The sequence below is a fragment of the Terrapene carolina genome, unplaced genomic scaffold (genome assembly GCF_002925995.2).
Source record: "Terrapene carolina triunguis isolate 2854851 unplaced genomic scaffold, T_m_triunguis-2.0 Scaffold84, whole genome shotgun sequence".
NCBI classification, from domain to species: Eukaryota; Metazoa; Chordata; order Testudines; family Emydidae; genus Terrapene; species Terrapene triunguis.
In genome coordinates, this window is record NW_020664435.1 from 30,535,040 (window position 1) to 30,561,815 (window position 26,776).

General features: G+C 40.8%; 1 protein-coding gene across 1 annotated transcript in view; it reads left to right on the plus strand.

Annotated features, from left to right (window-relative positions):
- The window catches only part of CALCR (calcitonin receptor), a 241,238-nt gene that overhangs the window by 162,699 nt on the left and 51,763 nt on the right, over window positions 1-26,776 (plus strand). The window contains exon 7 of the mRNA XM_024212905.3: window positions 9,492-9,618. Within this exon, the coding sequence (XP_024068673.1) occupies window positions 9,492-9,618 (127 nt within the window). The remainder of the gene's footprint in view (window positions 1-9,491; window positions 9,619-26,776) is intronic.

The window sequence follows — 26,776 nt, forward strand, 5'->3', positions numbered from 1 at the left end:
ATTCCACCACTTCCCTAGGTAACCCATTCCAGTGTTTCACCACCCTCCTAGTGAAAAAGTTTTTCCTAATATCCAACCTAAACCTCCCCCACTGCAACTTGAGACCATTACTTCTTGTTCTGTCTTTGGTACCACTGAGAACAGTCTAGATCCATCCTCTTTGGAACCTCGTTTCAGGTAATTGAAAGCAGCTACCAAATCCCCCCTCATTCTTCTCTTCTGCGGACTAAATAGTCCCAGTTCCCTCAGCCGCTCCTCATAAGTCATGTGCTCCAGCCCCCTAATCATTTTTGTTGCCCTCCGCTGGACTCTTTCCAATTTTTCCACATCCTTCTTGTAGTGTGGGGGCCAAAACTGGACACAGTACTCCAGTTGAGGCCTCACCAATGCCGAATAGAGGGGAATGATCACGTCCCTCAATCTGCTGTTAGCCTTCTTGGCGACAAGGGCACGTTGTTGACTCATATCCAGCTTCTCGTCCACTGTAACCCCCAGGTCCTTTTCTGCAGAACTGCAGTCTAGCCACTCGGTCCCTAGTCTGTAGCAGTGCATGGGATTCTTCCATCCTAAGTGCAGGACTCTGCACTCGTCCTTGTTGAAACTCATCAGATTTCTCATGAAAGTTGAACTTACAAATATAGAATTATGTACAAAAAAAACCTGCATTCAAAAATAAAACAATGTACAATTTTAGAGCCTGCAAGTCCACTCAGTCCTACTTCTTGTTCAGTCAATTCCTCAGACAAACAAGTTTGTTTACATTTGCAGGAGATAATGCTGCCCGCTTCTTGTTTACAGTGTTACCTGAAAGTAAGAACAGATGTTCGCATGGCACTGTTGTAGCCAGTGCACAAGATATTTACATGCCAGATGTGCTAAAGATTCATATGTCCCTTCATGCTTCAACCACCATTCCAGGGGACATGCGTCCATGCTGATGATGGGTTCTGCTCGATAACAATCCAAAGCAGTGCGGACCGACGCATGTTCATTTTCATCATCTGACTCAGATGCCACCAGCAGAATGTTGATTTTCTTTTTTAGTGGTTCGGGTTCTGTAGTTTCTGCATCAGAGTGCTGCTCTTTTAAGACTTCTGAAAGCATGCTCCACACCTCGTCCTTCTCAGATTTTGAAAGGCACTTCAGATTCTTAAACCTAGGGTTGAGTGCTGTAGCTATGTTTAGAAATCTCACATTGATACCTTCTTTGCGTTTTGTCAAATCTGCAGTGAAAGTGTTCTTAAAATGAATAACATGTGTTGGGTCATCATCCGAGACTGCTATAACATGAAATATATGGCAGAATATGGGTAAAACAGAGCAGGGGACATACAATTCTCCCCCAAGGAGTTCAGTCACAAATTTAATTAACACATTATTTTTTTAATGAGTGTCATCAGCATGGAAGCATGTCCTGTGGAATGGTGGCCGAAGCATGAAGGAGCATATGAATGTTTAGCATATCTGGCACGTAAATACTTTGCAATGCCAGCTACAAAAGTGCCATGCGAATGCCTGTTCTCACTTGCTGGTGACATTGTAAAATAAGAAGAGGGCAGATTTATCTCCTGTAAATGTAAACAAACTTGTTTGTCTTAATGATTGGCTGAACAAGAAGTAGGACTGAGTGGACTTGTAGGCTCTGAAGTTTTCATTGTTTTCTTTTTGAGTGCAGTTATGTAACAAAAAAAATCTTACATTTGTAAGATGCACTTTCACAACAAAGAGATTGCTCTACAGTTCTTGTATGAGGTGAATTGAAAAATACTATTTATTTTGTTTATCATTTTTACAGTCCAAATATTTGTAATAAAAAATAATATACACTTTGATTTCAATTACAACACAGAATCCAATATATATGAAAATGCAGAAAAACATCCAAAATATTTAATAAATTTCAATTGGTATTCTATTGTTTAACAGTGCAATTAAAACTGTGATTAATCATGATTCATTTTTTTAATCACGATTCATTTTTTTGAGTTAATTGTGTGAGTGAACTTCAATTAATCGACAGCCCTAGTAGTCACCCTAACTCGAAACAGCATCTTTAACAGTTTAAGTACCCCAGTTTATTCTTACCTAATTTTTGATTGTATTTAGAGTATCATGGATACCAATGTATGGTAATACTTGGTCAGTGATGACTTCTTAATGGCAGCTGCTGTGTGTGTGTGTGTGTGTGAGAGAGAGAGAGAGAGAGAGAGAGAGAGAGCACGCATTACAAGGAAGATGTTCAAACATAAAGATGAATCATTGGGGAAGATTCTCATCTGGGGTAAATCTGCATTGACTTCACTGAAGCTATGCTGATTTACACCAGATGTGTTGTTCTTAAGCAACATTAGTATAGTACTTGCTTTCATCATACTATAATAAACTAAACCTGCAACACTGATAGTGTGTCTCTAAAAGTGCTGCGCTAGTGCATATTCACAAATATTTTGGTGAAACAGAAGGAATGACCCAGACAAGTTTTAAAAAAGCATCTGGGGTTAGGGACCAGGTCCACAGCTGATACTATACCAGTCAACACCAGGTGAGGATCCATCCCCAGAACTCTAACTCACAAATAGGGAAATGTGCGCCATCATCACAACACAACCAAAACTAATTGCAGGACAATTGCAAATTTGAATGACTAGTTAAATATTTCCAAATCTGCGTGATAAAAAGCCACTCAGAAAAGCTTTCTCCACTCCACACCACAACGAAAGCATAGCAATTTTAAAAGTATGTCTGCATCAGAACAAATAATGCGCACAATTATATCCTACTGGAATTTCAGTTCCAGAATAAGTTTGCATCTTTCAAGAGCTGAACAGAAAGAAAGCAACATCAAAACCGATGAAGCTAATTGCAAAACATATATATATATATATATAAAGACATCAAGAGTATGAAAAACAGGAAATATGACAAACCTCTTTCTCTCTAAAAAGGTTCTTATACAGTGCATAAGAAAGTGTCATTGCACAATTACTATCAGTAGTAATTAAAAATCTGCCAGCTTTTTATTATAAACCCATATTTATTTGGAGACGATAATTTAGCCTTAAAAATTCACTTCAGGCTAAAACAAACTATCCGTTAGTTATGCTGGTGCACAAACCAGGATGATTTGGTGTGACAAGGTGCCATATCATTTTCAGTATTTTTAGTACTGGGAAGTGATTGAAAGCCAATCTGGAAGCAGTCAAGGAGGTTGTGTTGGGAGACTAGGTCAAAAGATGGGAAAATATCTTGCTCTCCAAATCTCTGCCAAAGAAAATCAGGCTGAAGATGAGATGGTAGTTAACCAGTGAAGAGACAGGAGTGGAGGAGGGATAGAAAGTTGGAGCAGTTTTGTTTATGGGAGAGAAAAACCCACTGGGCATGGACTATTTAATGATTGATGGCAGTGATTTGAAACACATGGTTAAGGAGGCAATAGTTCAACACAGCTAAAGATCTAATCTTAGATATGTGTCCCTTAATTTTGTTTTCGGCTTCTAGACAGTTTGATGAAGGGTAGGTACGTTAGAAGGATAGATGTTAGAGGTGTACAAGGGAGAAAACTCTGTTTCTTTTAGATAAAATTGTGCCCAAATTTAAAATGTGTTAATTTTGCTTGTGTTTCTTTGATCCAAATTTCACCTGCATATATATTGGCAATATCCAAAGCATATGGGCCAGCTCCTCAGCTAGTGTAAATCAACTTATCTTCTTTGACATCTTTGGAATTATGCCACTAGCTGAGAATATGGCCCTGAGTCTAATAGACATACTAATAGAATTATACAGATATATAAGAAAAAAACACTTTTTGTTTGAATTTTCAAATTCTTATCCAATCCCGAAGTGACTAAACTTTGAATTTGTTTTACAAAATTCAGACAAAGGTATTAAAGGAGAGCTGAGAAGGAACATGGGTATGAAAATTGTATTTACTATATGAGAAATTGCTCAGTATTTTGTGAACTATTCACTTTACTGGCACTTTTGTGACAGGGCAAGATTCCTCTCTCTCTCTTATAGTTATGAACAGTGGCTCATATGAAGGCCAGTACTAGGAATTTGTCTATTCTTTAACTTTCAGATGCAGCTTCACAAAATTCTACTCTCCCACTCATCCTGGGGGACCAGTATTTTTTAAGGCCCCAATTTGATTCTGTGAACATAGAAGGTAGGACTGGAAGGGATCTCCTTTATCGAATCCAATCCCCTGTTGTTGCAGACAACCCCATGCTGTGCTTTGTTTAACTTGACTATCTTTAGTTCAGTTTCGTTTACTTCAAAGGGGCTAATCACAGTAGTAAAGTTAAGCATGTGTATACATGTTTGCAGGATCAGGAACTTAATGAACAACTAAAATATAATTAGTATTTTCAGTACCATTATCCTCAGATAAGGTGGGTGATAAGATTTTGTGCCTGGTACATTTTTGACAATTTTGCAAGGCAGCACTAATGTATATGTGAGTTGTAGGAGTGTGCGTTAGTGTGTTTTGTCTTAAATTGATTTGCCAGCAAAATGACTCAAAACCGAACATAGTCTCCTCACTCACCACACCACCAGGACTGTAAATTGCTTTCATTGTTGGCTTTATTTCTTTTCTGTCCTAAAGACAACTGTAATTATCCTGTCGTATGTAGGAGTGAACTTCAGTGTTCCAACCCCCGCAAAAGCATGTTCATTTATATAACATACCAAACTAAAGTCAGATACCAATATTATATGATAAGGCTTTTTCATTTTAGACTCCAGGACATGCCATTTTATATAGAAAACCCCAAATCCTATCTTTACCCAGGGGACTAGTTCCATTGAAATTCTTACTCACACAAGTAAGGTATACAGGACTTTATCTCCAACAGAAAACATCCAGCAATGTCAAATTATTTTATTACCTCAGTGAGAGGGAAAGGACATGATTTGCATACACTGCTCTCAATTACTGTGTGATTTTTATGTATCCCAGGATTTCCAGTAAAAAAAAAAAACACCCAAAATTTGCCCATTGGAGAATCAAATCTAACCAAATCACCAACTTGATTTTGCAAGGTCTGGTCTGACTAACCACAGTAATAACCCTGTGATCTTCAAGAACTCTTTCCCTCCTCCACCATGATATGTAATTCAGGATCTAGTCATTCATTTCTTATGTGTCTTGTCTTCAACAAGAGTTTACAGTTCAATAAGAAGGAATGGTTGATGAGGCCCCTGTTCTCAACAGCATTTCTATCTGAACTAACATTTCCAATTTTGAAAACACAAAATTCCATTGATTTCCACCTGTTTCTTTATCTCACTCCAGTAACTTAAAGCAAAGCACTTTTCAAAACACTAGTTCAATTACTTCATTTTGTCAGCCAGAAGGATAAGGAAAATAATGGAAAACCACACAAAGTATAGTTTCATGCCTGGATATTTGGATGTTAAAATCTTCTAGGATCTTTGTGCTGCTTTGTAAATAAATCATGTGAATCTTTGGTTAAAAGAATGAAAGTACTCTAGCTAAAAGGTAGTATAAAAGGTCTAGAACCAAAAAATTGACCTACTTTGAGCCTGTGCCATTGTGCCTGGGGGAAGCCTTTCAAAATTAAACTACAAATTCATCCATTTTTATTTTTAAAGCAATAGCCACTATCTCTGTGAACCCTACAAATTCTCCATACACATTTCTCCTCAGGTCTGTATCAGCAGCAGTAGTTCATATACAAACACACTGGCTCAGAGCTACAGTTTTGTCAGAGCTTTTTTAAAGCCATCGTTGTGTTCTCCTGCTCCCCAGGACTGCTAGGGGCTAGTCCAGGCATTGGTATAAGACTTAGGGCAATTTTAAATTAGGCAGAGTTGCCACAGGCCTCAAGAGGCCATTCCACAGCTGGCTGTAGGGAGAAAGAAGTGCACTCTGGCCATGGCAGCTCCCTCCTTGAACTCTTCCCCTATATCAGAGCCAGGAGAGTGAGCTGTGTAAAGCCGGCTATGTCACCTGGGTATTCTCCCACACCAGGGAAATTCCTAGCTGATGATATAAATCGGCTTTCTGGCCTCCTTGTGCCATTGGAGCAATGGAAAGGGGCTGAAGCCAGACCAGATACAGCCATCTGTTCTTCATTCTGTGCAGACATAAATTGATACAAAATCAAAGCTGATTTGGTATGACAGGCCACTATATAAATGTAAAAAGAACAGGAGTACTTGTGGCACCTTAGAGACTAAATATATAAATGTAAGTTGTTGTTAGTATAAGTTCATTCCTCCATTCTCTCCATGTCAAAACTATTTTGAAAAATCAGTGTTTGGGAAAAAAAAGGCAAAATTAGGTGAGGAAGAAGAAAAAGTGTTTCAAACTTACAAACAATAGAGAGTAAAACAATAAAAAATAAACTTTAAACATTGTTTAATAAGGTCTTTTAAGTACACTAAGTACTGTCCCTGAGCAAAACACCATCATTCTCTTCAACAAGCATTATCTTAATGTGCCACTTGAAATTACCTAGGGGACAAGTAATCTTTCTTTTTACATTAAATATTTAGTGCACTTCAGGAACATAATGTTACAACTACTTGTTAATGTCATCCTACTCCACTAATACCTCCAGAGTTGTCAGTCACCATTAAAGTCCACATTTGCTAACAGTTACCTTACAATGGTATCCACCATTGCCACAGTTTTCTCCTTCTCTTAGGGCTTGTCTACACTTACCTGTAGATCGGCGCTGCTGCAATCAATGCAGTGGGTGTCGATTTAGCGGGTCTAGTGAAGACCCACTAAATCGATGGGAGAGCACTTTCAGATGGACTCTGATAATCCACCACTCCTAGAAGAGAAAGGGAAGTCAACAGGAGAGTGTCTCCCATCGACACAACGTGGTAATTCGACCTAAACTACATCAACTCCAGTTACGTTATTCACGTAACTGGAGTAGCGTAACTTAGGTTAACTTACCGCGGTAATATATACAAGGCCTTAGAAAAGATGACATTTCTAGCAATTGGGTAGTTACAGCGGGCACATGTTGACATCTGTATAGTTTCTATTGCAGTTGTATTTGATTATCTGTTTTTTGTTTTTTGTGTTGGGGAAGGGGGGTTGTGATGATGTGTGCATTGGTATGATGGTAATAATACCATCAAATCCATCAAGCTATTAAGGGAAGAAGCAACATTTCTAATGCCTAGGGCACAGGACTGGGAATCAGGACTCCTTGTTTCTAATGATCGCTCTTTGACTGACCCACTTTCCGACCTTGCATATGCATTTGACTTCTCTGTGGTGGTATAGCCATCTCTCAGATGTGTATTTAACTAGCTCACAGAAGTTTCCTGAGCCTTAATTAATTAGTGTTTGTGAAGTGCTTCAGGATCCTTGGATGAAGTGTACTACAGCATAAGTACAAAGCATTAATGCCATCTGGAATCTCCATTGGTTACTTCACCACTGAGACCCAGTTTTAAGACACAGAAATGATGGTTAAAATGATCTTCATTAGAAAACAGGAAGAGGCACTTCAGAAATTCTTCAGAACTAGTGGCAGTAGAACTACAGCTAGTACAGCAGGCAGCTGCCAGCCTACTGTGTAAAAAAGCTTGTGAGAGCATGTCACAAGAATCCTCTGCAAACTCTACCGGCTACATATTCCTTTTTCAAATGAAGTCCTAATATGCACGGTCTTTGGAGAATAAGGGTGTGTGGAAAAGAGAATAAAATGACTTTTTGTTCCGAAATGCTACCTTGAGTCATGTTTTGGCGCTTAGACCCCACATGGTAGATGATTTGAACTGTGCTAGAGAGAAGGACAGGCAGACAAACAAAGAGTAGCAGCAGACATTTGGATTGAAGCAATAGAGCCCTTGGCTTTAGACTCTGCGCAGAACAGCTTGCATGTGTGGCTGTTAAGTGAACATGAGCTCAAGTTCCCTCACACATCCACAGTCCCTCACTGCCAGAGACATTTTTTCCCTACTTTGGGTCTTAAGGTTCATAACTATTTGGTGTCTTGGATGTTGCCATGGCTGCACTACTTGAAGGGGTACAGTGATTCAATAGTGACTGGTACTATATTTACCATTTACTTTCATTTCTAGGTGACCCTGTGAGCTAACAGGGAGAGCTTTCTAACCCTGGACCAAATAACAGGGGTGACACTCATTGCACACACTTGTGTGACTCGTGTGCAAACCAAATTCATTCCAATAAACTCTCACCTCTGAGAAGCCCCTGAGGACTGGCATTGTGACAATGCTTGCAAGCCATTGAAAGAAATGACGTCACACTCTGTCCCCACAGACTCGCACAGAGGAGCCCACAGCAGTGGAGTTAGTATTTTAGCGCATTCTTTCTCCATGCCAACACCATGGGACTCAATGCTCTTTTTTTATTGGTGGTGTCATCTGGCCTCAGTTCACAACAGGGGCCAATGCTCCTGACAGTGGCCCTCCCAGAATCACTAGCAGGAAACTGGAGTTAGATCTATTAGAGTCAGTTTGCTTCTTTTTTTAGACAGGGCATTCTGGATGCACACACCAACCTGTAGCATGCGCGTGCATGCTGGCACACCCCCACCCACCCACACACAGCAGTGGATTTTAAATGGAAGCCTGCCATCAGTTCAGACGGCTCCTTGTAGTGTGCAGGGTAAGAGTTCCCTCAGCTGCAGTTAGCTGTTTACCTCGTTCACTTGTTGAGCATTCATTTACCTAGCAGTTTTGCCTGCTCCCTTCCAGTTATCATAGGGCCCCACTGAGGTTAGACCTTCTTAGTAAAGACGAGCTGAGGAGCTGATGTTTTGATTCCGATGTGAATTAGCTTCTGGCTAGAGATCAAGTCTGAGGCCAAATCAAGGCTATGGTAATGATTTGTTGGTACAGAAATATTATGAGCTGTTCTTGTGAGATTTTTTACCCTAAATGGTGGAAATCCTGAAAAAAAGCAGCAAATCGTATAAAATTTCAGCCACATCTGAACGGGAAAATAGGCCTGTTCTGGTGTGTGATCTGAGCTGGAGCCATGCAGGATACAAAACCAAATCTCCCTGAAATTGAAGGGGATTCCAGTCCAAGGTTCCCACCCTGGCTCATCACTAATTCCTAAAGTATCAACTAATTTTTATCTGAATGTTTGAGATATTCAGTTTCCAGAGAGCAGTTCCTTGAAAACAGTATTCCTTCTGTTCAGAATTTGCATTCATGCACATCTGTAATAATTATTAGGGTTCTGCTTCACCACTTAACATTTCTGGTGCTGTGAAAAAACCAACCTCTAGGGTACTGAATCTAAGCTGCTAGCTCCTCACAGCATGGTCTGGAAAGCATGTGGTGCTAAACAGGTGTAAAAAAAAAAAAAAAAACTTTGCTGTGTCCCATGGCTGCAATGCTAGGCATGTGTTTTCTGACTGCCTGTTGCCAAAGGGCATTCTTGAGAAACAGTTGCCAGTATGTGCTTGTTAAAGTGACATCAGAATAAAAGCACTGATTTGCAACTTGTGGTACATATTTTTCAGGAGCCTCAGCTGTCAAAGGATAACACTGCATAAGAATTTGTTTGTCTCCTACGTTCTTAACTCTGTGTTTACCATCGCCCACCTCATCACAGTAGTGCCTAATCCAGGCCTTGTAAAAAGGGATCCTGTAAGTATTTAATTATTCCCTTCTTTTACAGAACATAGCTAAACAAATCCACCGTGGATACGTTTGTAAACGATAGCCTTGCAATGCACTAGGTCAAAAATACAGGACCAAATTCAGAGAGACTTACACAAGCATATCGCCCATTGGGAGAGACTTGCTCAATAAGAATCTCAGAATTTGTCCTGAGGAGCATAAGGATTTGAAAGTAAAGTAATTCTGTTAGCAGCATGGACTTGCTGGAATGTTGAGAGAGAATTTGCACAATCTGTTGAGATAGATAGAGTTCCAGGACTTCATCAGTGCAGCTCAGCAGGGAGCTCAAAAGTTAAATCACTTTTCTGTCTCTCTGATCCTGGCCTGCAGTCCTATTCCCAGCATAAAGTGGCTCTACTTACATTGGCTAACAATGGCTCCTGAAGGATAGAGTGGCCCTGCCTATGCCCCCTTTCTCCCAGACATGCCCTCTATCAGAGAGTGGGGATGTGGAGTAAAGTGGCCACCATATGGCTCTATAATCCTTGAGGACTTCCCCAGGCAGGGGGACTCTTAGGGCACCAATCCACTGGGATTCTGGGTGCTTTGCACTGTTGAAGCTGGGACCAGGATCCAGTCCAGTTTTCACTGTTTACCAAACTCTTCCCAGTAGCCAATAAATCAAGGCACAAGCTCAGTTCATTTTCAGTACCATTAGTCCTCTTTAGGTAGATGAAGGGGCTCTGCATATCGTTGGACTCTGCCGGTCCATCAGCTGATAAATGTTTCAGAAATTTGCATTAAACACAAATGACGTGAGTCTGACCTTACTCACATTAGGAGTAATTCACCCCAGTCCAATGGAGCTGCATTAGCATACACTGATAAAGACTGTTAGGCCTGTGATCTCTAAAGTTATGTCATAACATTTATGAGTTTGTCTTCTAGTAGGATATTTAAATTATGGCTTAATCATTTCTCTAGTTCTAAGTTTCAAAAAGCGATTAAATGCTATCACGGTATTGCCTGTCTTACATGCATCTTTCAACATGTGCTATCAGTTAATCAAGATAATTAAAGTAGTATGTGAACAGACTACAGAAAAATATGATCAGTTTCAGGGGCCATCTGGAGATTAAAAAATAGAACAGAAAAAAATATCAAACACATTTCATTCTTCCTTGCTGCATATTGTCCTATGTTTCCATTTTACGCAAAGGGTATGATAAAAATACTCTTGATATTTGAAGATGAAGAGCGCGTACATGATAAGCAAAGCATTAACATCAGGCTGCTGAAATTTAAGTAGGAATAATTACTTCAAGCTCAGGTTAAAAAATGATAGTTCCTGGCAGAAGAGGTAAATTATCTAAATCAGAGTGCTTTTTAATAAATGTTGAGGTCACAGCTAGAAGGTTTGTGCATTGAGAGTGTACTGATTTATAAAGGAGACATGAGGCAAATATATGTAGATATTTAGGACCAGATCCTCATTTGGGATGAAATCCTGGCCCCAAAAGTCAATGGAAAAGCTCCCATTTACTATAACATGCCAGGGTTTCTTGGTGTAAGGTGGCATCGCTCTATTGAAGTTAATTGAGATACATCAGTTTGCACTGGCGATCTGGCCCTTAGTAACTATGGTGATGAATGCTATAGGAATTGCATAGATAGATACTTATGACTTCAGTGGGACTCCGTATAAGTACAAAGATCTGTCCATGCAGAGCACCTTGCAAGATTGGGGCCTTAATTAGTATCTTAAATTAGAGGAAATTCTTTAGATTGGATCATACTTGAAAAGGAAACATGTATACAAAGAAATTTACCTGGCCAGTACATTTCTGGCTTTCCACTGCTGTTACTGAAGATATTCATATGACTAAGCTCCAATTCAGCAAAGTATGTAAGCACATGTTAATTGCTTTGATGAATTAGGGCCTTATTCTGTGCCTTCTCCCTCACCATCAACTCTTCTTCTGCCGGATCCAGCAGTGAATTGCTCCCTTGTAGGTAAGACATAAAACTGGAAGTCAGAAGACCTGGGTTCTTCTACTGACTAACTGGGTGATGTTGGGTGAGTCACGTAACCCTTGAGTGTCTCAATGTACATGTCTTTAAAAATAAGAAGGTAACAGAATTTATTTGCAAAGCACTTCGAAATCTGTGGTTAAAGAGCCCTCCACAAGTACTAGGCAATACATTATTTTATTATTATTCTATTCTTCTGATACCATATGGCTGGGAAGAGAAAATGACCCATTAGGGGGGCATGTTCTCAAAAAAATAATGAAAATCTTTTGAAAATGTAATGAATGTATGTTTAAATCACACCAGAAATATTCCTGTTAACTTTTCACTTTGTAGTAATTTAACAAAGCAAATAAAGGTATTATATATTGCTTTGGTTTATATTTGGTACACCTGCCATTTTTTAAAAGTCCATTTCAGATGATTGCTTCTGACTTTTTATAGTTTGCAATGTTTGGCCTCATTTCTCCTGTGGATCTTCACAGCTTGATGGACACATGGATTAGTACATCTCATGCATCAGAAATACGCAGGCATACATATCATAGTGTGGAGGAGGAATTGCTATACCAATGGGAATTTCAAACAGTCACAAATATCCATTATTTAATGGCCAGATATAGATGTGACGTAGGTAGTATTTATTTATTCTGCACCATGGAAAAATAATTTAAAAATAAATGTTATTCCACCTCATTCCTTGGGAATTTTTCCCTTCCGGAAGTTTCAGAGTAGATTTTAAATATGAGGTAGCATGGAAAAGCTACTCCCAGTGAACATATATTTATGAAGATGTCAGTAACACCAATGGAAGACAACAACAAGAAGGAAGAAAGAAGCCTGTCTTATGTAATGGATGCTGAGGGGACGAGACCAGGAAACAAGTCCTTCTTTCCCTAACACCAAAGAACCATTCTCTTCCCACTGGGCCTTTTCCTATCAAAAGACCAGGTTCCAATGCATACACCTGGACCTGGAAAGAATCTATTACACCCTGCCTCTTGGAGATGTTCCTTAGCATTGATTTAAACCGGTTTTGTGACAATTCCATCAATGTAAAATGGTAAGTGAAACTGCTTCTTAAATGTATTTATTATTATGCTTTTATTTTTCTTTTGTTCTATCTTATTATTTGATTCTATTTGTATTCTTGAATTTATGTGCACCTAAACTGATGGAAGAGAAAAAGGATACAAACCCTGGCTTCCCAGGAGGAGGGGAAGAAGAAGAGCAAAGAGTCTATGGACAATCGGATAAGGAGAAATAGCAGTGTATGTGTGTGTGTGTGTGTGTGTATATATGTATAATGCTATGAAACTAAATTCCTTTTTTTACATTGTACCAAAGTGACAGTTGTCAGTTATCCTTGTAGCTGAAACAACCAAGAGTTTCTTTGCCACTGAGGCAAAAAATGACCAATAAAACCTTGTAAAGCGGCCATTCCAGTATTTTCTTCGTGTTGGTGACAAATGTAAAACTGGAACATTTGCACATTGTCCGGAACAGCTAAAATCCCTCCCCCTTATCAAGCCGTTGAAAATCCTGAACACTGAGATCTGCACTTTAGCTGAAGTGCACTGGCCAGGAATGAGTGAAAAGAAAATTGAAGATGATACACTTTTTTTCACAGGCTGCCCTAACAGGTTGCTCTAGCAACAGGCGGGCATTGTACTTTCATCCAGTGCCTGATGAATGCAGGATTGGTGAGTGATTAATGAGTGACTTAGCACCATCGGATTCTGTACCAGCTGTGGGCATCTTACCATTATCGCAGTGTATGATCCAACCAAGGCCAACAATGTAGCTGCAGATATTTTTTTACCAGCAACTGTGGTCACTCTTTAATGACACTCTGGGATGAAATGTCATCATGATACTGGGTGACTTTTCCTGCATGTAGGAAAATAAAATTACATCAGGTCACGTTCATTCAGGAAGTTTGGTATTGGGCAGAAGAACAGGAGTGTGCAGCACTGCTGGAATTTGCAGCTGCCAACGACATGGTGATCTCTGACTGGCTCTTCTGTCAGCCAGAGATTCACAAGCAGACCTGATACAGCCCAGATGGCTTTACTAGGACTGTTATTAATCATGTCCTCCTTAACAATCATTGGCGATTAACATTGGATGTAAAAGTTCATAGAAGTGCTGAACCATCAGCTTTTGCTGACAAAAGTACGCCTCTGACTTCGATGACATGAGCTGAAATTAGTCTGATTCAGCCAAAAGCTCTTATTACAACCAAGCTATCAGACAGCTTTCCGTTCTGAACCACGTAAGGCTATCGAAGCATTGTGGAGTGAGGTCTCACTCCCTTGTCAATGATGTTGTTTCAGGTCATCAGTGCTGATCTCTGCCAGTTTAGTGATGGGGCCCCAGCCCTTCAAATGACATCTATGGGTCAGGGAATAAATGCTCACAGTTGTTGGAGCTAAATAAAAAGGAAGGCTACCATTTGAGTCTTCAAATACACATTTGTGGAGAGCAAAAGCAAAGGCTGAGTGGGTTCAACTTTGGAATGAAGTTTACCACTGGCTGCCACCAGGTGTGATCTCCGCACTCCCTATTCAACTTTGCGGTGTTTGCAAGGGAATGTGGCACCAGCGTCTCCAGTAAAGAATTGGGCTGGCAGCATCAGCGAGAGTCTGCAGAATCAGTTGCATTGATGGGAAGACCGTGTCATGATGCTCTTCAATTGTCCATCACCTGCAGTCCCTCTTCCACTTGAAGAGGGGAAGGAAGTCACAGTAGAGCCACCTTCCTTCAGTCAAGAAGGTATCTGGACCACAGTCCATAAGCTTAAGTCTGGGAAGGCACTGAGGGTAACATTACCCCTGAGATGCTGAAGACAAATGACAGTATTATTGTACCACCATTCTGCTTTGGGATCTTGAATATGTGAATAACATTGTCTTGTTGACTCAGTTTGATGAATCACTGAAACTAGTGGCCGATCTGGTCAGGCAAGAAGCAGCATGCATTGAACTGGTTATTAATCCAGATAAAACGAAGTCCCTGGCCATTACCATCAAACAGCCTCCAGCTCCAGTTTACAACCAGGTCATGCTAACCTGTCCAGGTGGGACCTCAAGTGCTGGCTGAAAGAACAGCACTAAAGCAAATATTCTCAATAGGTAAAAACTTTAACAACAAAATTGTGGTATAAATAATATACCAAAAAATCAAGACCAGCAGGATGCCATAGATAGTCTCCCCATTCACTCATTAAAAGTAGAGTCACCATCACTCAACTCAAATGAGGTTTTCCTGTATCTGTATCAAAATATGAGGAGACACAGAAAGAAATGAACAATGTATCATGATAAAGTTCATTTTCATGGAGAGGAAAACTGATTTATGGGACTAAAGTGCAATTGGCTTTCCCCTATTGCCTGAGGGATAAACAGGGAATGAGAGCCAGGAAAATAAAGGTGATGGGCAATATTGCAGAAGCAGAAATAATTGTAGCTCTTTTCTGAAGGTAACTATTATCTTCCTTGTTGGCACTGCAGCAGGCACCTTCTGCCTTTTGTTAGTTATGATTCTTTCTGATGTGGCCTGACGGAGTCCTGAGGAATTTTTAAAATGTAATTGTGTCAGTAACTGAGCCCAAAATGATCCCATTGAAGATAAATGGTAAAATTCCTATTAACTTCAGTATAACCATTGTTAGCCTCAAATTTCTACTTTGCTCACTCTCTGCTGGACATGGCAAAGATTGGGGAGCCATCAAGGAGTGCAGTTCCACAGACGGGGGGTTGTTCCATGTTCTGTGTGCTGGATAATAACATGGTAGGACTCCATTCTTATTACACTAAACTGGCTCTTTATTAAAGCAACTATTCACAGAGCTACTCTATCTGCACTTTAGCATTCCTAGCTATGACTTCCTGGTGCCTCTCCATCCTAAAATCCCTGTTCCTCTTTCTAAGTTCCATGCAGGTTGCTTACAGGGCAGCCAGAGCCATTTTAGACCCCAGCATGGTTTAGATCAAACTGAGAGCTGTTCTAAAATACAAACTGGCTCCAACAGCCCCCAAGGGGGAATCTTGCCGCTGCAGATTGCTGAAGTTCAGTGACCTGTAGCCACACCTCTTCCAGCCTCTGGCACACCCTCTACACTAAGGGCTGAGAGGTGCCTGTAGGAAGGCTATGTTGTCACCTTGCCATTTAGGCATCTCCTACTATACCAGAGAATTCCACAGCTGACCAACTATTTGGTCTCTTTGCACTGCCAGAGGTATGCAAATGGGTCATGGTGGGGCTCAGGATTCAGCCCTGTGTTTATAATTGTAGCAGTTAATTGACTTCCATGGGACTAATTGTGTGAATAAGATAACCACAAGTGTCCTTTAGCTGTTGTAAGCAAAATATTCACTAGGTTTTGCGCATGTCAGTGCGGGTCAAGTTCTGTTTTCGCTTTCCCCTCATGCAAACTCCAACTGAAACCAGTGGGTTTACACAGGGTGTGAGTCTGGGAAGATTGTGGTCCCTAAAGAAACACAGTCATCTGAAATTTAGCTCAAAATGTAAATGCTGTAGTGTAAAGCAAAATAGAAATGGTTCTAATTTTGAAAAAGAAACCAATCTTATAAAAACATGTGTTTTAAAACAAATAAGCATTCCCCTTCTGTGGGTGAAATCTCAGTAGGGCAGAGCTAGGAACAGGAACCCAACTATGACCAAAGGTGAAACTGACTTCAATGATTTTCACTGGCCAAGGTAAACAAAAAAGGAACAAAGGGCCAGATTTCAGGCCTCTATCGATGTCGATAAGACTAGGAAAATCAAAGGGAGTTGGGTGCCTAATTCACTTTGGCACTTTTGAAAATCCCAATAGGCACCTCTCTTCATCTTTAGGTACCTAAATACCTTTGTCAATCTGCACTACCGATCCCACTTTTGCATTTCTCACAGAGACATTCACTCAGTCGTACAACAAACAGCTGGTGGTGGCCTTGATCAGTCTCCCATGGTTTTCTTTAACTACTGTGACTTGTTCTATCTGCAGTGTGGGAAAAAATGGTCAGGCTGAGAATTTGGGTTCAGACTGAAAAGTTCACAGGTGAATGCCACTCTGTTTATGTTCGTGCATATAACACCACTACCCTGCACAGACTGCATGCTGGCTTGGTTTTTCGTTCATTCGGAGGTGCTTTGTGTCGCTCCGTTTTACACAGCTTCAAACTCACACCAGGCTTCACAACCTCACTCCTACCAATCCTGTTCATGGGATCAGTGGCTGGGACTCCCTTTAGAGCCTATCAACACTTAAATTGAAGGAAGGAGGATTTGCTGCAGAGAAATATAAAGCCCATCCCGAAGAGGCCAACTGTGCTGTTTTCACAGCACTCAAACCACTGCTAGCAAGAGGAGCAAAGTGTTGCTCCTAGGAATTCCAGCTGAGACTCCAGCATGGCAGGGCAGAGCAATGGGCTACTCTTTTTTATGCTTTCTAATTTTGAAACCAAAATAGAAGGGCTGTGGCTTAATTTTGCAGTTGCCCAGAATAATTGCTAATGAAATGTAGAAATAAGATGTTCAAATCCAATTAGTTTCCTTCTCCCAAGCTAGTTTACCAAGACAAGCCTGCAAGCTGAGTTTGATGAATCAGGACTCGTCGGATGCCATCGGTCCCATATCCCCAGTGACAGCTAGCCTGCTTTTAATTAGCCTTTGTAGGTGTAGAAGAGCAGCATGTATTTGAGTGGTGCATATTTCTTTCCTGACACAACAAATGCTGGCACCATCTTTCAGAATGAGAACTAGTGTTGTTGTGAACCTCGTTGTAAGAATTATTTGTACACAGCTGATTCCCATTCCTAAACCAATCAGGAAAATAAACCCACTTAAAATATTGTTGAGGGTTCAAAACAAACCAACCCAGCTAAGGAGATTTTAAGTTAAGGATACCACAGTGTCCTTACCAATCTGAGCCCTGCCCTGTGGTTCCTCATCGTTATGGCTCAGGTTGGGAGTGGTACCTGTGCAGCCATACAATCCTGGAAGAAGCATCCCATGTGCTTGTGTGGCTGCACAGGAACTGTTCATAGTAGAAATTCTAAGAAGGGGGCAGCCCACAAAGCAGGGCTGACACACCAAGGGGAGCAATCTATTCCACTGAACTCCCCTTCGATGGAGCATGCTGCATTCTCCCTGTGCACAAAGAGTAGCACCAAAGAGCTCATTCTGCCCTAGGAGCTGTGTCTTAAAAGCCACAGTCTAGCTATGTATCAGCTAAGGGTCCTTCTACACTGGTGTCTCGGAACACTGGGGAATCTTTCATGCCTAGGACTACACTCTGGTCCCATGTGCAAAGCGCGAGTTAACGTGTTATGTGAAGGATACCTCCCATGAGAGCAGCACAGCCGCAACTACATTCCAGTAGTAATGGTGGCTGCTGGCCCAGATTCCCCCTGTATGGGTTGTTCTGCACAGCCCCCACCTTCCAAATAGCCACAGAGGCAGGTGGTGCAGAGCAGGACTCTGTGGCATGCAGGTAGAGTTCTGTTCTGCTTCTGTTCTGCTTCTCCCTTCAAGCACAACCAAACCACAATGGTTAGACTGCACTAAGGGCCTACTGTGCTCATGGAAGGAAGGCAGGATTTGGCTCCAATTGTGTCGTGACCCATTCTTCCCACAGCAGGCCTCAGTTATGGATTATGTAGTGGCTTGAATGTAGAATTTCTTCAAGAGCTATTAGTTTGCCTCTGTTGCTTAACATTAATGGAGGGTCATTTGCAAAGGAAGTGTCTGCCAACAGTAAACTCAGGGCCTAATGCACCACTGCATTCCTCCAGTTTTACTCTAGTGTGACTGAATTCATTGGAACTACACTCACATAAAACTGGAGTAACTCAGCGGTGAGTCATCCTAGTCAGCCTAGTCTCATAGTTTATCCTAGGAATGAATAATTATCCCTGTTACGTAAGACTTAATACAATTAGCGCTGATGAAGATGCAGCGTGAATACCGAATTGACATATTGAAAACAAAAATAATGTATTATCTCCCTCATGTATGAATGTACTATTAAAAATGAATGCACTGTTTCCCTGGGTGGAATAATATTTTCATTCATTTTTGAAGACAGATTTGTAAAGGATTAAACAGCATAAAAAGAAATCAGTAATTCCCATTTATCCCCAAGATTTTATATTCTTGTTGATTTCTTCATAACTTTTGTATATAAAAGCAAATTTCACCCCATCAGTATCAAGTTCCCTTTTCAGGTAGCAATTCCATGCCAAGTAGTGACATCATGACCATCCGTATGCAACGTAGGATCCAAGTATTAATGATAAAAAGCCATTTGCAGCATACTTAGACGGCACTTCAGTAAAGAGCATTAATATTCAGTGTCACGCATACAACAGTTGAATTCAGCTTGAAAACATATCATGCAGCTACCATTCATGAGAAAGATTCAGACTTTCTCAAGAAAATTATTAGGGATGCCTTTTCCGTAGAGAGGCAATACTAAATTAATTAGCTGATAGCCAGGGAGAAAAAAAGAAAATAATTGGGGGGGAGGGGGAGTTAAGAGCAAGGCTATTATTTACTTTATGAGTATTGCTACTGAATTCTCTCCTAAGGCAGAGTCTTAGTTCAATCATCTCTGTAGATCTTAACTATCCTAGTATCACAAAGAGAGAGATTATGTTCTCTCTCATAAATTCCATGACCTGTGTTAAGTTCAATGGCCTGTGTTATACAGGAGGTCAGACTAGATTATCGCAATGGTCTAGGAATCTATGAATGACTTTCAGGTAGCCAAGTCCGAAATCATTCTTTGTCAAAACAACATTTGATATTCCATCTACATCTAATGAGAAACCAGTATGGATCCAATAGCGCTGCAGTTGTAACATCCTAATCACTTTCTCCATAAATGTAACTCTAAATGATCTTATGTTGTAGCCCCATGTAAAGTGCATTGTAGTGTCTAATCATAAAGTGATAAAGGCATGGAGAACTCTAGCAACTTCTGAGAGTTAGGCTGCACCTTTCCTGCCAGGTGTAGGTGAAAAAACAGCAGTCTCGACCACAGTTGCCACCTGAACATTCAGGAGCCACCGTGGCGCTAACACAATCCCCAAATTGCAAACTTGAGCAATAAACAGAGGGAACAGACCCTCAGTCAACAGTATTGATTTAATTTACCATTTTATCTGATTGCTTATCCAAACCTCTGAGCATTACCACAGTCTTCTCTGAATTGTTCCTAAACCAGCTAGCTCTCATCCATCAGCACTTGCATTCTGATAACTATACTAATCAACATGAATTACCAGACCAGGATAACCTGCTTTTAGTATCAGCTGCCTACCCGTGTCACCAGTCTTGTCATTCTTACACATTTCTGCCATCTAAGAAAGAGAACTGTTACTACAAATTTTCCATTATGTATCTTTTCTCACTTGCTCTATTTTTAACAGGTCCACTAAACCAGGTCACATAACCAGAACTTTGGCAGTGATGTGAAATCTGTTTTCTACCTCATCCATCCTGACACTCTTATCAAACACTACAGAGACTATATTTATTTTAACCTTTGTATGGACTGAGTAGTGAGTCCCTGCGAGGCTGCAACTATTAAGTGGAGTGGAGTGATTGTTGAATGGACTCTGACACTAATCAAGTTCTCTGTGCTTTATTGAGATGTTTACTTTCTTTTTGATTAATCTCAAGAGATCTGAGCAATGTGGAGTTCTGTATCTCTCCCAGTAGCTAAGAGACTTGAAGGAAGCAAGTATCTTATTTCAGATGTGTACATAAGTGACAGGAATATCTAATTATTGTTATTACAGGAGGTGACCTTGGACTTCTTTTAACTCTGCAGCCTACTTGCTATTCTAAAAAGCAGAATACCAAGCAGATTGTATATCATTTGCCCTGAACAACCCATGCATGACAAAATCAGAGTTGCCCATCACATCATGCTTAAATGTTAGATTAATTAGCACAAATACTAACAGTTGACCTGGGAGTGAAGGTGGTGCTGAGTGCATTCTATGGGTTAGGTTGCCTTTCATAAACTTTCATCTGATCTTTCAAAGCAAAGTCCTTACAGGAAGGGGGCCTTTAATGACTCTGAACTATTCTATGATTCTGCAACTACAAAAACAATACACTTAAAAATGTTACATTGAGGCATAAATGTCAAGAATCAGATAAATCACAACAAACCTGATGTTCGTTGATGAACTATTTAAGCTAAAGCAGTGGTTCTCAAACTAGGGCCGCCGCTTGTTCAGGAAAAGCCCCTGGCAGGCCGGGCCACTTTGTTTACCTGCCGCGTCTGCAGGTTTGGCCGATCGCAGCTCCCAACCGCAGCCACTGGGAGCTGCGATCGGCCAGACTTGCGGACACGGCAGGTAAACAAACCAGCCCAGCCCACCAGGGGCTTTCCCTGAACAAGCGGCAGCCCTAGTTTGAGAACCACTGAGCTAAAGGACAATGTTAGAACAAGATCAAAAGGGTATAAATTGGCCAAGAATAAATTTAAGCTAGAAATTAGAAGGTTTCTAACCATCAGAGGAATGAGGTTCTGGAACAGCCTTTCCACAGGAAGAGTGGGGCTCCTTTTAAAATGGAGCTTGATAAATTTATTAATGGGATTATATGATGGTGTAGTCATCAATAGCAGGGACTGGATATGATGGCCCAGGATCCCCATTCCAGTCCTATGTTCCTTTCCAAGATTTCTTTCAATGAGTGTCTGTGACGGGGTGGATTAGGTTCAAAGTCCCCCAGTTCGAGGCCTTAGGGTCCTGCCACAACCATCCCAAGAAAAGAGCAATGGCGCTAAGTCCTCCGAGCAGCCTAGAGAGGCTGCAAAGGGCTCCCAATAAGAGAGGCTGTAGGGAGCAGCCAGTCAGAGCCCAGGATGGCCATATAAAAGGAGCAGCAGAGCTAGAGACAGGAGATTTTTAAGAGCAGGTTAGACAAACACCTGGTCTAGATAATACTTAGTCCTGCCATGAGTGCAGGAGACTGGACTAGATGACCAGGATTAGGGCTCTCAAGGTCCCTTCCAGTCCTATGATTCTATGATGCTTTGGGAGTCATGCTAAGAAGAGCTAAATGCTAGCCTGCTAAAACTTATCAGCACAAGAAATGTTAAGCAAGGAATATTATTTTTAGCTATGCCCTAAGATGCAGGAACAGATGCTTAAGTTAGCAAAATTTGATGGACTTACCAAAAAGATCTAAGTAAATAACAGATGTCTGAAATTATCAGAAAATGTGCTAAAAATATAATGTATCTGTCTGAATAAACGAGGAAATAATAGACCCAAACTGTAAAAAGGGGGGCTATAAGAATGTCAATTTGTATACCATTTTCAGAACCACGACTGGGATCATTTTGTCATCACTGGGGGGCTGGTTCTCCAGATTTTGGTAACCATGAGGCCTATATCTGTTAGGCACTGTTCTGATCTCTAACTTTCTAATACATTCAGTCACTCTGACTTAGCCAAGTTCTAATTATTTGATCATTTCAAACCATATTAAATTTTGGTTATTGATTAATTATTGATGATCAATTCTTGATCATTGATTATTGGAACCCTGGTCTTCATGGGTGAGTGCTTTAACCACTGGGCTAAAGGTTATAAGGTTGGGGCACCCCCACCAGTGTTTTGTGCGAAGACCTATTAGGCAGCTTCTGAGTGCAGCACTGGATTGGGCCCCATAAGCGAGATTTGGGGGAGGGGGAATGCCTAGTATGAGGATCCCACCGGGAATTAGGCAGGAGCTAGCCACCTAGGCTTCAGGATTGAGGTGGCTTTGTGCATGCCCACTTACAGCTTTTCAGGTGCCATGGAGACTTTAACATAGAAATCTGAGTGCCTAGGGACTTCAGGCACCTAAAGGTTATGTGGTAGCTGAGTGGGGGTTTAGAGACCTAAATTTTGGATTTAGGTGCCTACATGGCAGTTAGACACCTAACTCTCTTTATGGAACTAGCACCTAGTGGGATGTTCAGAAGTGTTTAGGCACCTATGGGAGTTAGGCACCTAGGTGCCTTTTGAAAACCTGCACCTTTAGGAACCTTTACACATATGTCCCTTAGGAATTTAATTCCTATTCTACTTTCAATGAGACTTAGGGTAAGTTCCTAAGTAATTTTTGAAAATGAGACTTAGGATCCTACATCATGTAGGTACTTTTGAAAATTGTACCCTTTTAAAATTGTACATACTGTATCCCTGAGCTACACAGAATGCAGTGTACCTCTGAGCTGTGTCCATTTTGTTTTTTAAATTTAAATTTTAAAAAAGTATATTAAAACATCCATCTTAGTCTGAGAGCCTGTGTGCCATATTTCTGACTGGAACATGTTTTAATGGGTGAGTCATAAACTTCTGAAAATAGGTACTGACATATGAGCAGGTATGATGTGTTCTGATAGCCGGTTTTTTCGAGTCACACTGCTTAGCATAACATTACTTTGGAAAAGTCCTTTACTGCTTATTTGTCCAAAATATGGATACTTGGAATTTAAAGATACTTTCCTAGAATAATAATCTAATAACCAGAAAAAATTATGAGGCAGCTCAGTAGTTGAAACCCAACCACACTCCCTTTTAATACTAAATAAGAATGTCTGAGAAAATATTTTATTGCCTTCAAACTGAATGCAGATAATAAATCACATACAGCTACTGCAGCAGTCAGTACAACTATGCAATGGGGCAGATCGTCAGCTAGTTTATATCAGGAGAGCTCTAGTGAAGTCAATGGAACTGCACTGACTGACCCCTGAGTGAGGATCTAATATGTTTATTTCTCTTTAAAACAAACTGAGGCAAATTTGGCAGTTTTTGACTTAATCTGGCCCACATAGATGACTTAATATAAAAATAATAACCTTGTCTGGCTCATTGTCACAGAGCGGTTTCTCTGAAATTGTTTGAACTTAAATTGTGTGCACACCCAGAGTGATCACAAATAAACAGAGAGGGAATTAGAAGTGAGAGGTTTTATTCTGTGCAGTCAGCACTTGCTCTAATACTCTTAGAACTAGATTATTCAAAGCTGGCTCAGGGAGGTAGAAACGCCAGATCTCCAGGTCAGCCTGACCCCCTGAACACTGTAGGGAATGGCTCTTAGGGAGGGAAGGCAGGAAATCAATGAGACTTTCTTCAGGTGTGTCCAAAGCTGTGACCAAAGTTTGCCCCATTCATCCAAACTACTGAGAAGGTATGAAAAATCTGTCTAGTATCAAATTTATTCATTGTATATGATATTTTATGGTGTTATGCTATTTGTGTGTAGTTCTCATGGATTATGAGAATAATATAGTAATAATAATTAATGGTTAGTTCTTGAATAGTGTTTTTTATTCAGAGGTGATCAGGTGGTATGGAAAGTCTTGTCTGAGAAGAGTCAAGTATATATGAGCAAGTGCCCTTGTGTTAACAGAGGAACAGATAAAATGTAACTTGCAGTTTAATGCAATATCTTATGTCTGAGTCCTGCAAGACGATCCACATGAGCGGACCCCCATGAAATCTCTGAATGGAGCTCTGCTCTGGATCTTCTGGCAGGATCGGGGCTGTAGACCTTGAGAGCACCACAAAATCCAGCCTCTGGCTTGTCTTGCTAAAATCTGATTGTACAGATATGTGTAAGAGAAAATATATGAATTACCCATGTAGGGATGTTCAGGTCAGTTTCTGTATCCCCTGCATTATTTCTGTTATGTATTGTAGCTGGAAATGTCTCAAAGAAATGTGGGGGTTTTAGATAGCGGAATATTTTTATGATTATTATTAATATTAATAATTATAATAATATTATCGCTGGAATTATTTTTATTGTGGTTTCACCTAGAAGCCAGGGCCCAATTGTGCTAGGCTTTTTACAGACTCATAACAAGGAGACAGTCCTTGCCCCCAAAAGCTTATACTCTAAGGGCAGGTCTACACTTAAAATGCTGCAGCAGCACAGCTGCACCAGTGAAGTTGTGCCACTGTAGTGAAGATGCTACTATGCAAAGGGGAGAGCTCCTCCCACCAGTGTAATTAATTCACCTCCACAAGAGGCGGTTGCTGTGTTGACAGGAGAAGATCTCCCATCGACACGGCGCTGTCTAGCCCAGGAGTTAGGTTGGTATAACTGCATCGCTCGGGGGTGTGGATTTTTCACACCCCTGAGTGACATAGTGATGCTGATGTCAGTTTGTAGTGTAGGCCTGGCCTAAGTAACTTGAGTGTAAGATGTGACAGAGCCACATTAAATTACTTTTTTAAATTAATTATGCAAGTCAAAGTTATCAGGCATGTAAATGGTGGAAGAGTTGTTCCTTTAACTTTTTGCAGTTTCTATATAATTGTTACAGTAACATAAGCACTTTACAGAGACCTAGTTTGGAGCAGGCATGATTTTTCATAGCTCAGACAAATCTGTACAGTGCTTCTATATTTGTCAGCATTTTTTAATAATATGGCAAATGACTTGGTAACTGTGCCTGCCAATATAATGTAAATTCTTCTTCAGCATTCATTTTTTTTCTTTCACATTAATAGAACTGACAAGGACTAAGAAAAATGCTGCTTGTGACTGTAGCTGTTACACACAAATTCCATGGCACCACTTGTACACAAATGAAAGATGCTGTACTGTTTTGTTCATCATAAGCAAAAATTGATTTGCTCCATGTTTTGAATAATGTTCATTAAACATGATCCATCTTGATGGATTGCCAGGTTTAAACCATTCAAGCCAACCTTTTTGAATTTAGTCTCAAATTAATGAGATGTGATCCACCGTAATCAAACTCATCCCTCATGCCTAGCCTGATAGTTTCCTTAAACCAATTGCATATCTAGTGACTAAGTGCCTCAAAGAAGCCATAAATTGATATGGGTGTGTGGGAATTAGCTTGTCAGATAGGTACAGAATTTAATTTAGAAAGCTACAAACTTTAATTGTTTAGGATACTGGAAATAAATATAAAGAACATGAAGCTTGGGAAGTGTTGCGTCATGGGAAATAAATACAGTTAGTGTCCATGAAACTTGCACTGTGCTTATGTGTGAGTTACATCTTACATGTGAAGAGAAAATTATGTCAATGACTGATTTTGGTCAAATTACCCTACAAATGTGGACATATACCTGGTGGAAAAATGCAACTGCAGCTGCCATTCACAGTGCAATGAACTCCAGATTAATTACCATTTCAGATGGGAAATACAAAATCGTTGATTTGGCAGTGGCTGACCGGAAAGCATCAGGCAGCATCTGCCAATCATTTCTTCTTCTCCCAAACCCCAGCCATTGCCAATCGACTCGTCAGGACTACCAAGTGGAGTGGCCTTACGAAGTCTGGTGTTTAACATGGGACAGGAGCACCCTGAAGTTCAATACTCACACAGCAGACACTGTGCCCGAAGCAGGGCTGGCTCCAGGCACCAGCTTGCCAAGCAGGGGGCGGCCACTCCAGAGAGGGGTGGCACGTCCAGCTATTTGGCGGCAATTCGGTGGACGGTCCCTCACTCCCACTCGCAGCGAAGGACCTCCTGCCGAATTGCCGCCACAGATCGCGATCGCGGCTTTTTTTTTTTTTTTTTTTTGCGCCGCTTGGGGCGGCAAAAACCCTGGAGCTGGCCTTGGCCCGGAGGCGGCACTCTCAGACAATTACCATAATTTGTAATAGCTGCTAGATACAACATGTGTCTGAAGGTGCCAAGCTGGTGCCTTCCAACACTTGAGGGAGTGCTTGGCTGTCACTGGCCATATGTAAGATATGCTCATCTTGATCCCTCTGTCTGCAAGATAATGACGAGTTCACCACAGAAGTTCACTGACATTTTAGACCTTGGCATAGTTACTTTATGTCAGGTAAAATGCCAACAAGATTCAACAGCAATCTTTGCAAAGCTCTGTGTGCCTGTCAGCCAAGGCAATGCTCAAGCGGATGAGCAATCAATAAGAAGTGAATGGAGAAAGGTTGGCCCCCCAGCTGACAGGCTATATTCAGCACATGCTAAGGGCTGAGGCATGGCACATATTGACCCAGACTTGTGAAAAACAATATGAGACGCAATTAAGCACCATAATGAGAACATTTGCCAATATAAAAAACAGGATTTTATTTTTTTCATACAAAACATTTGTATTACATCCTACTCCTCTGTCTG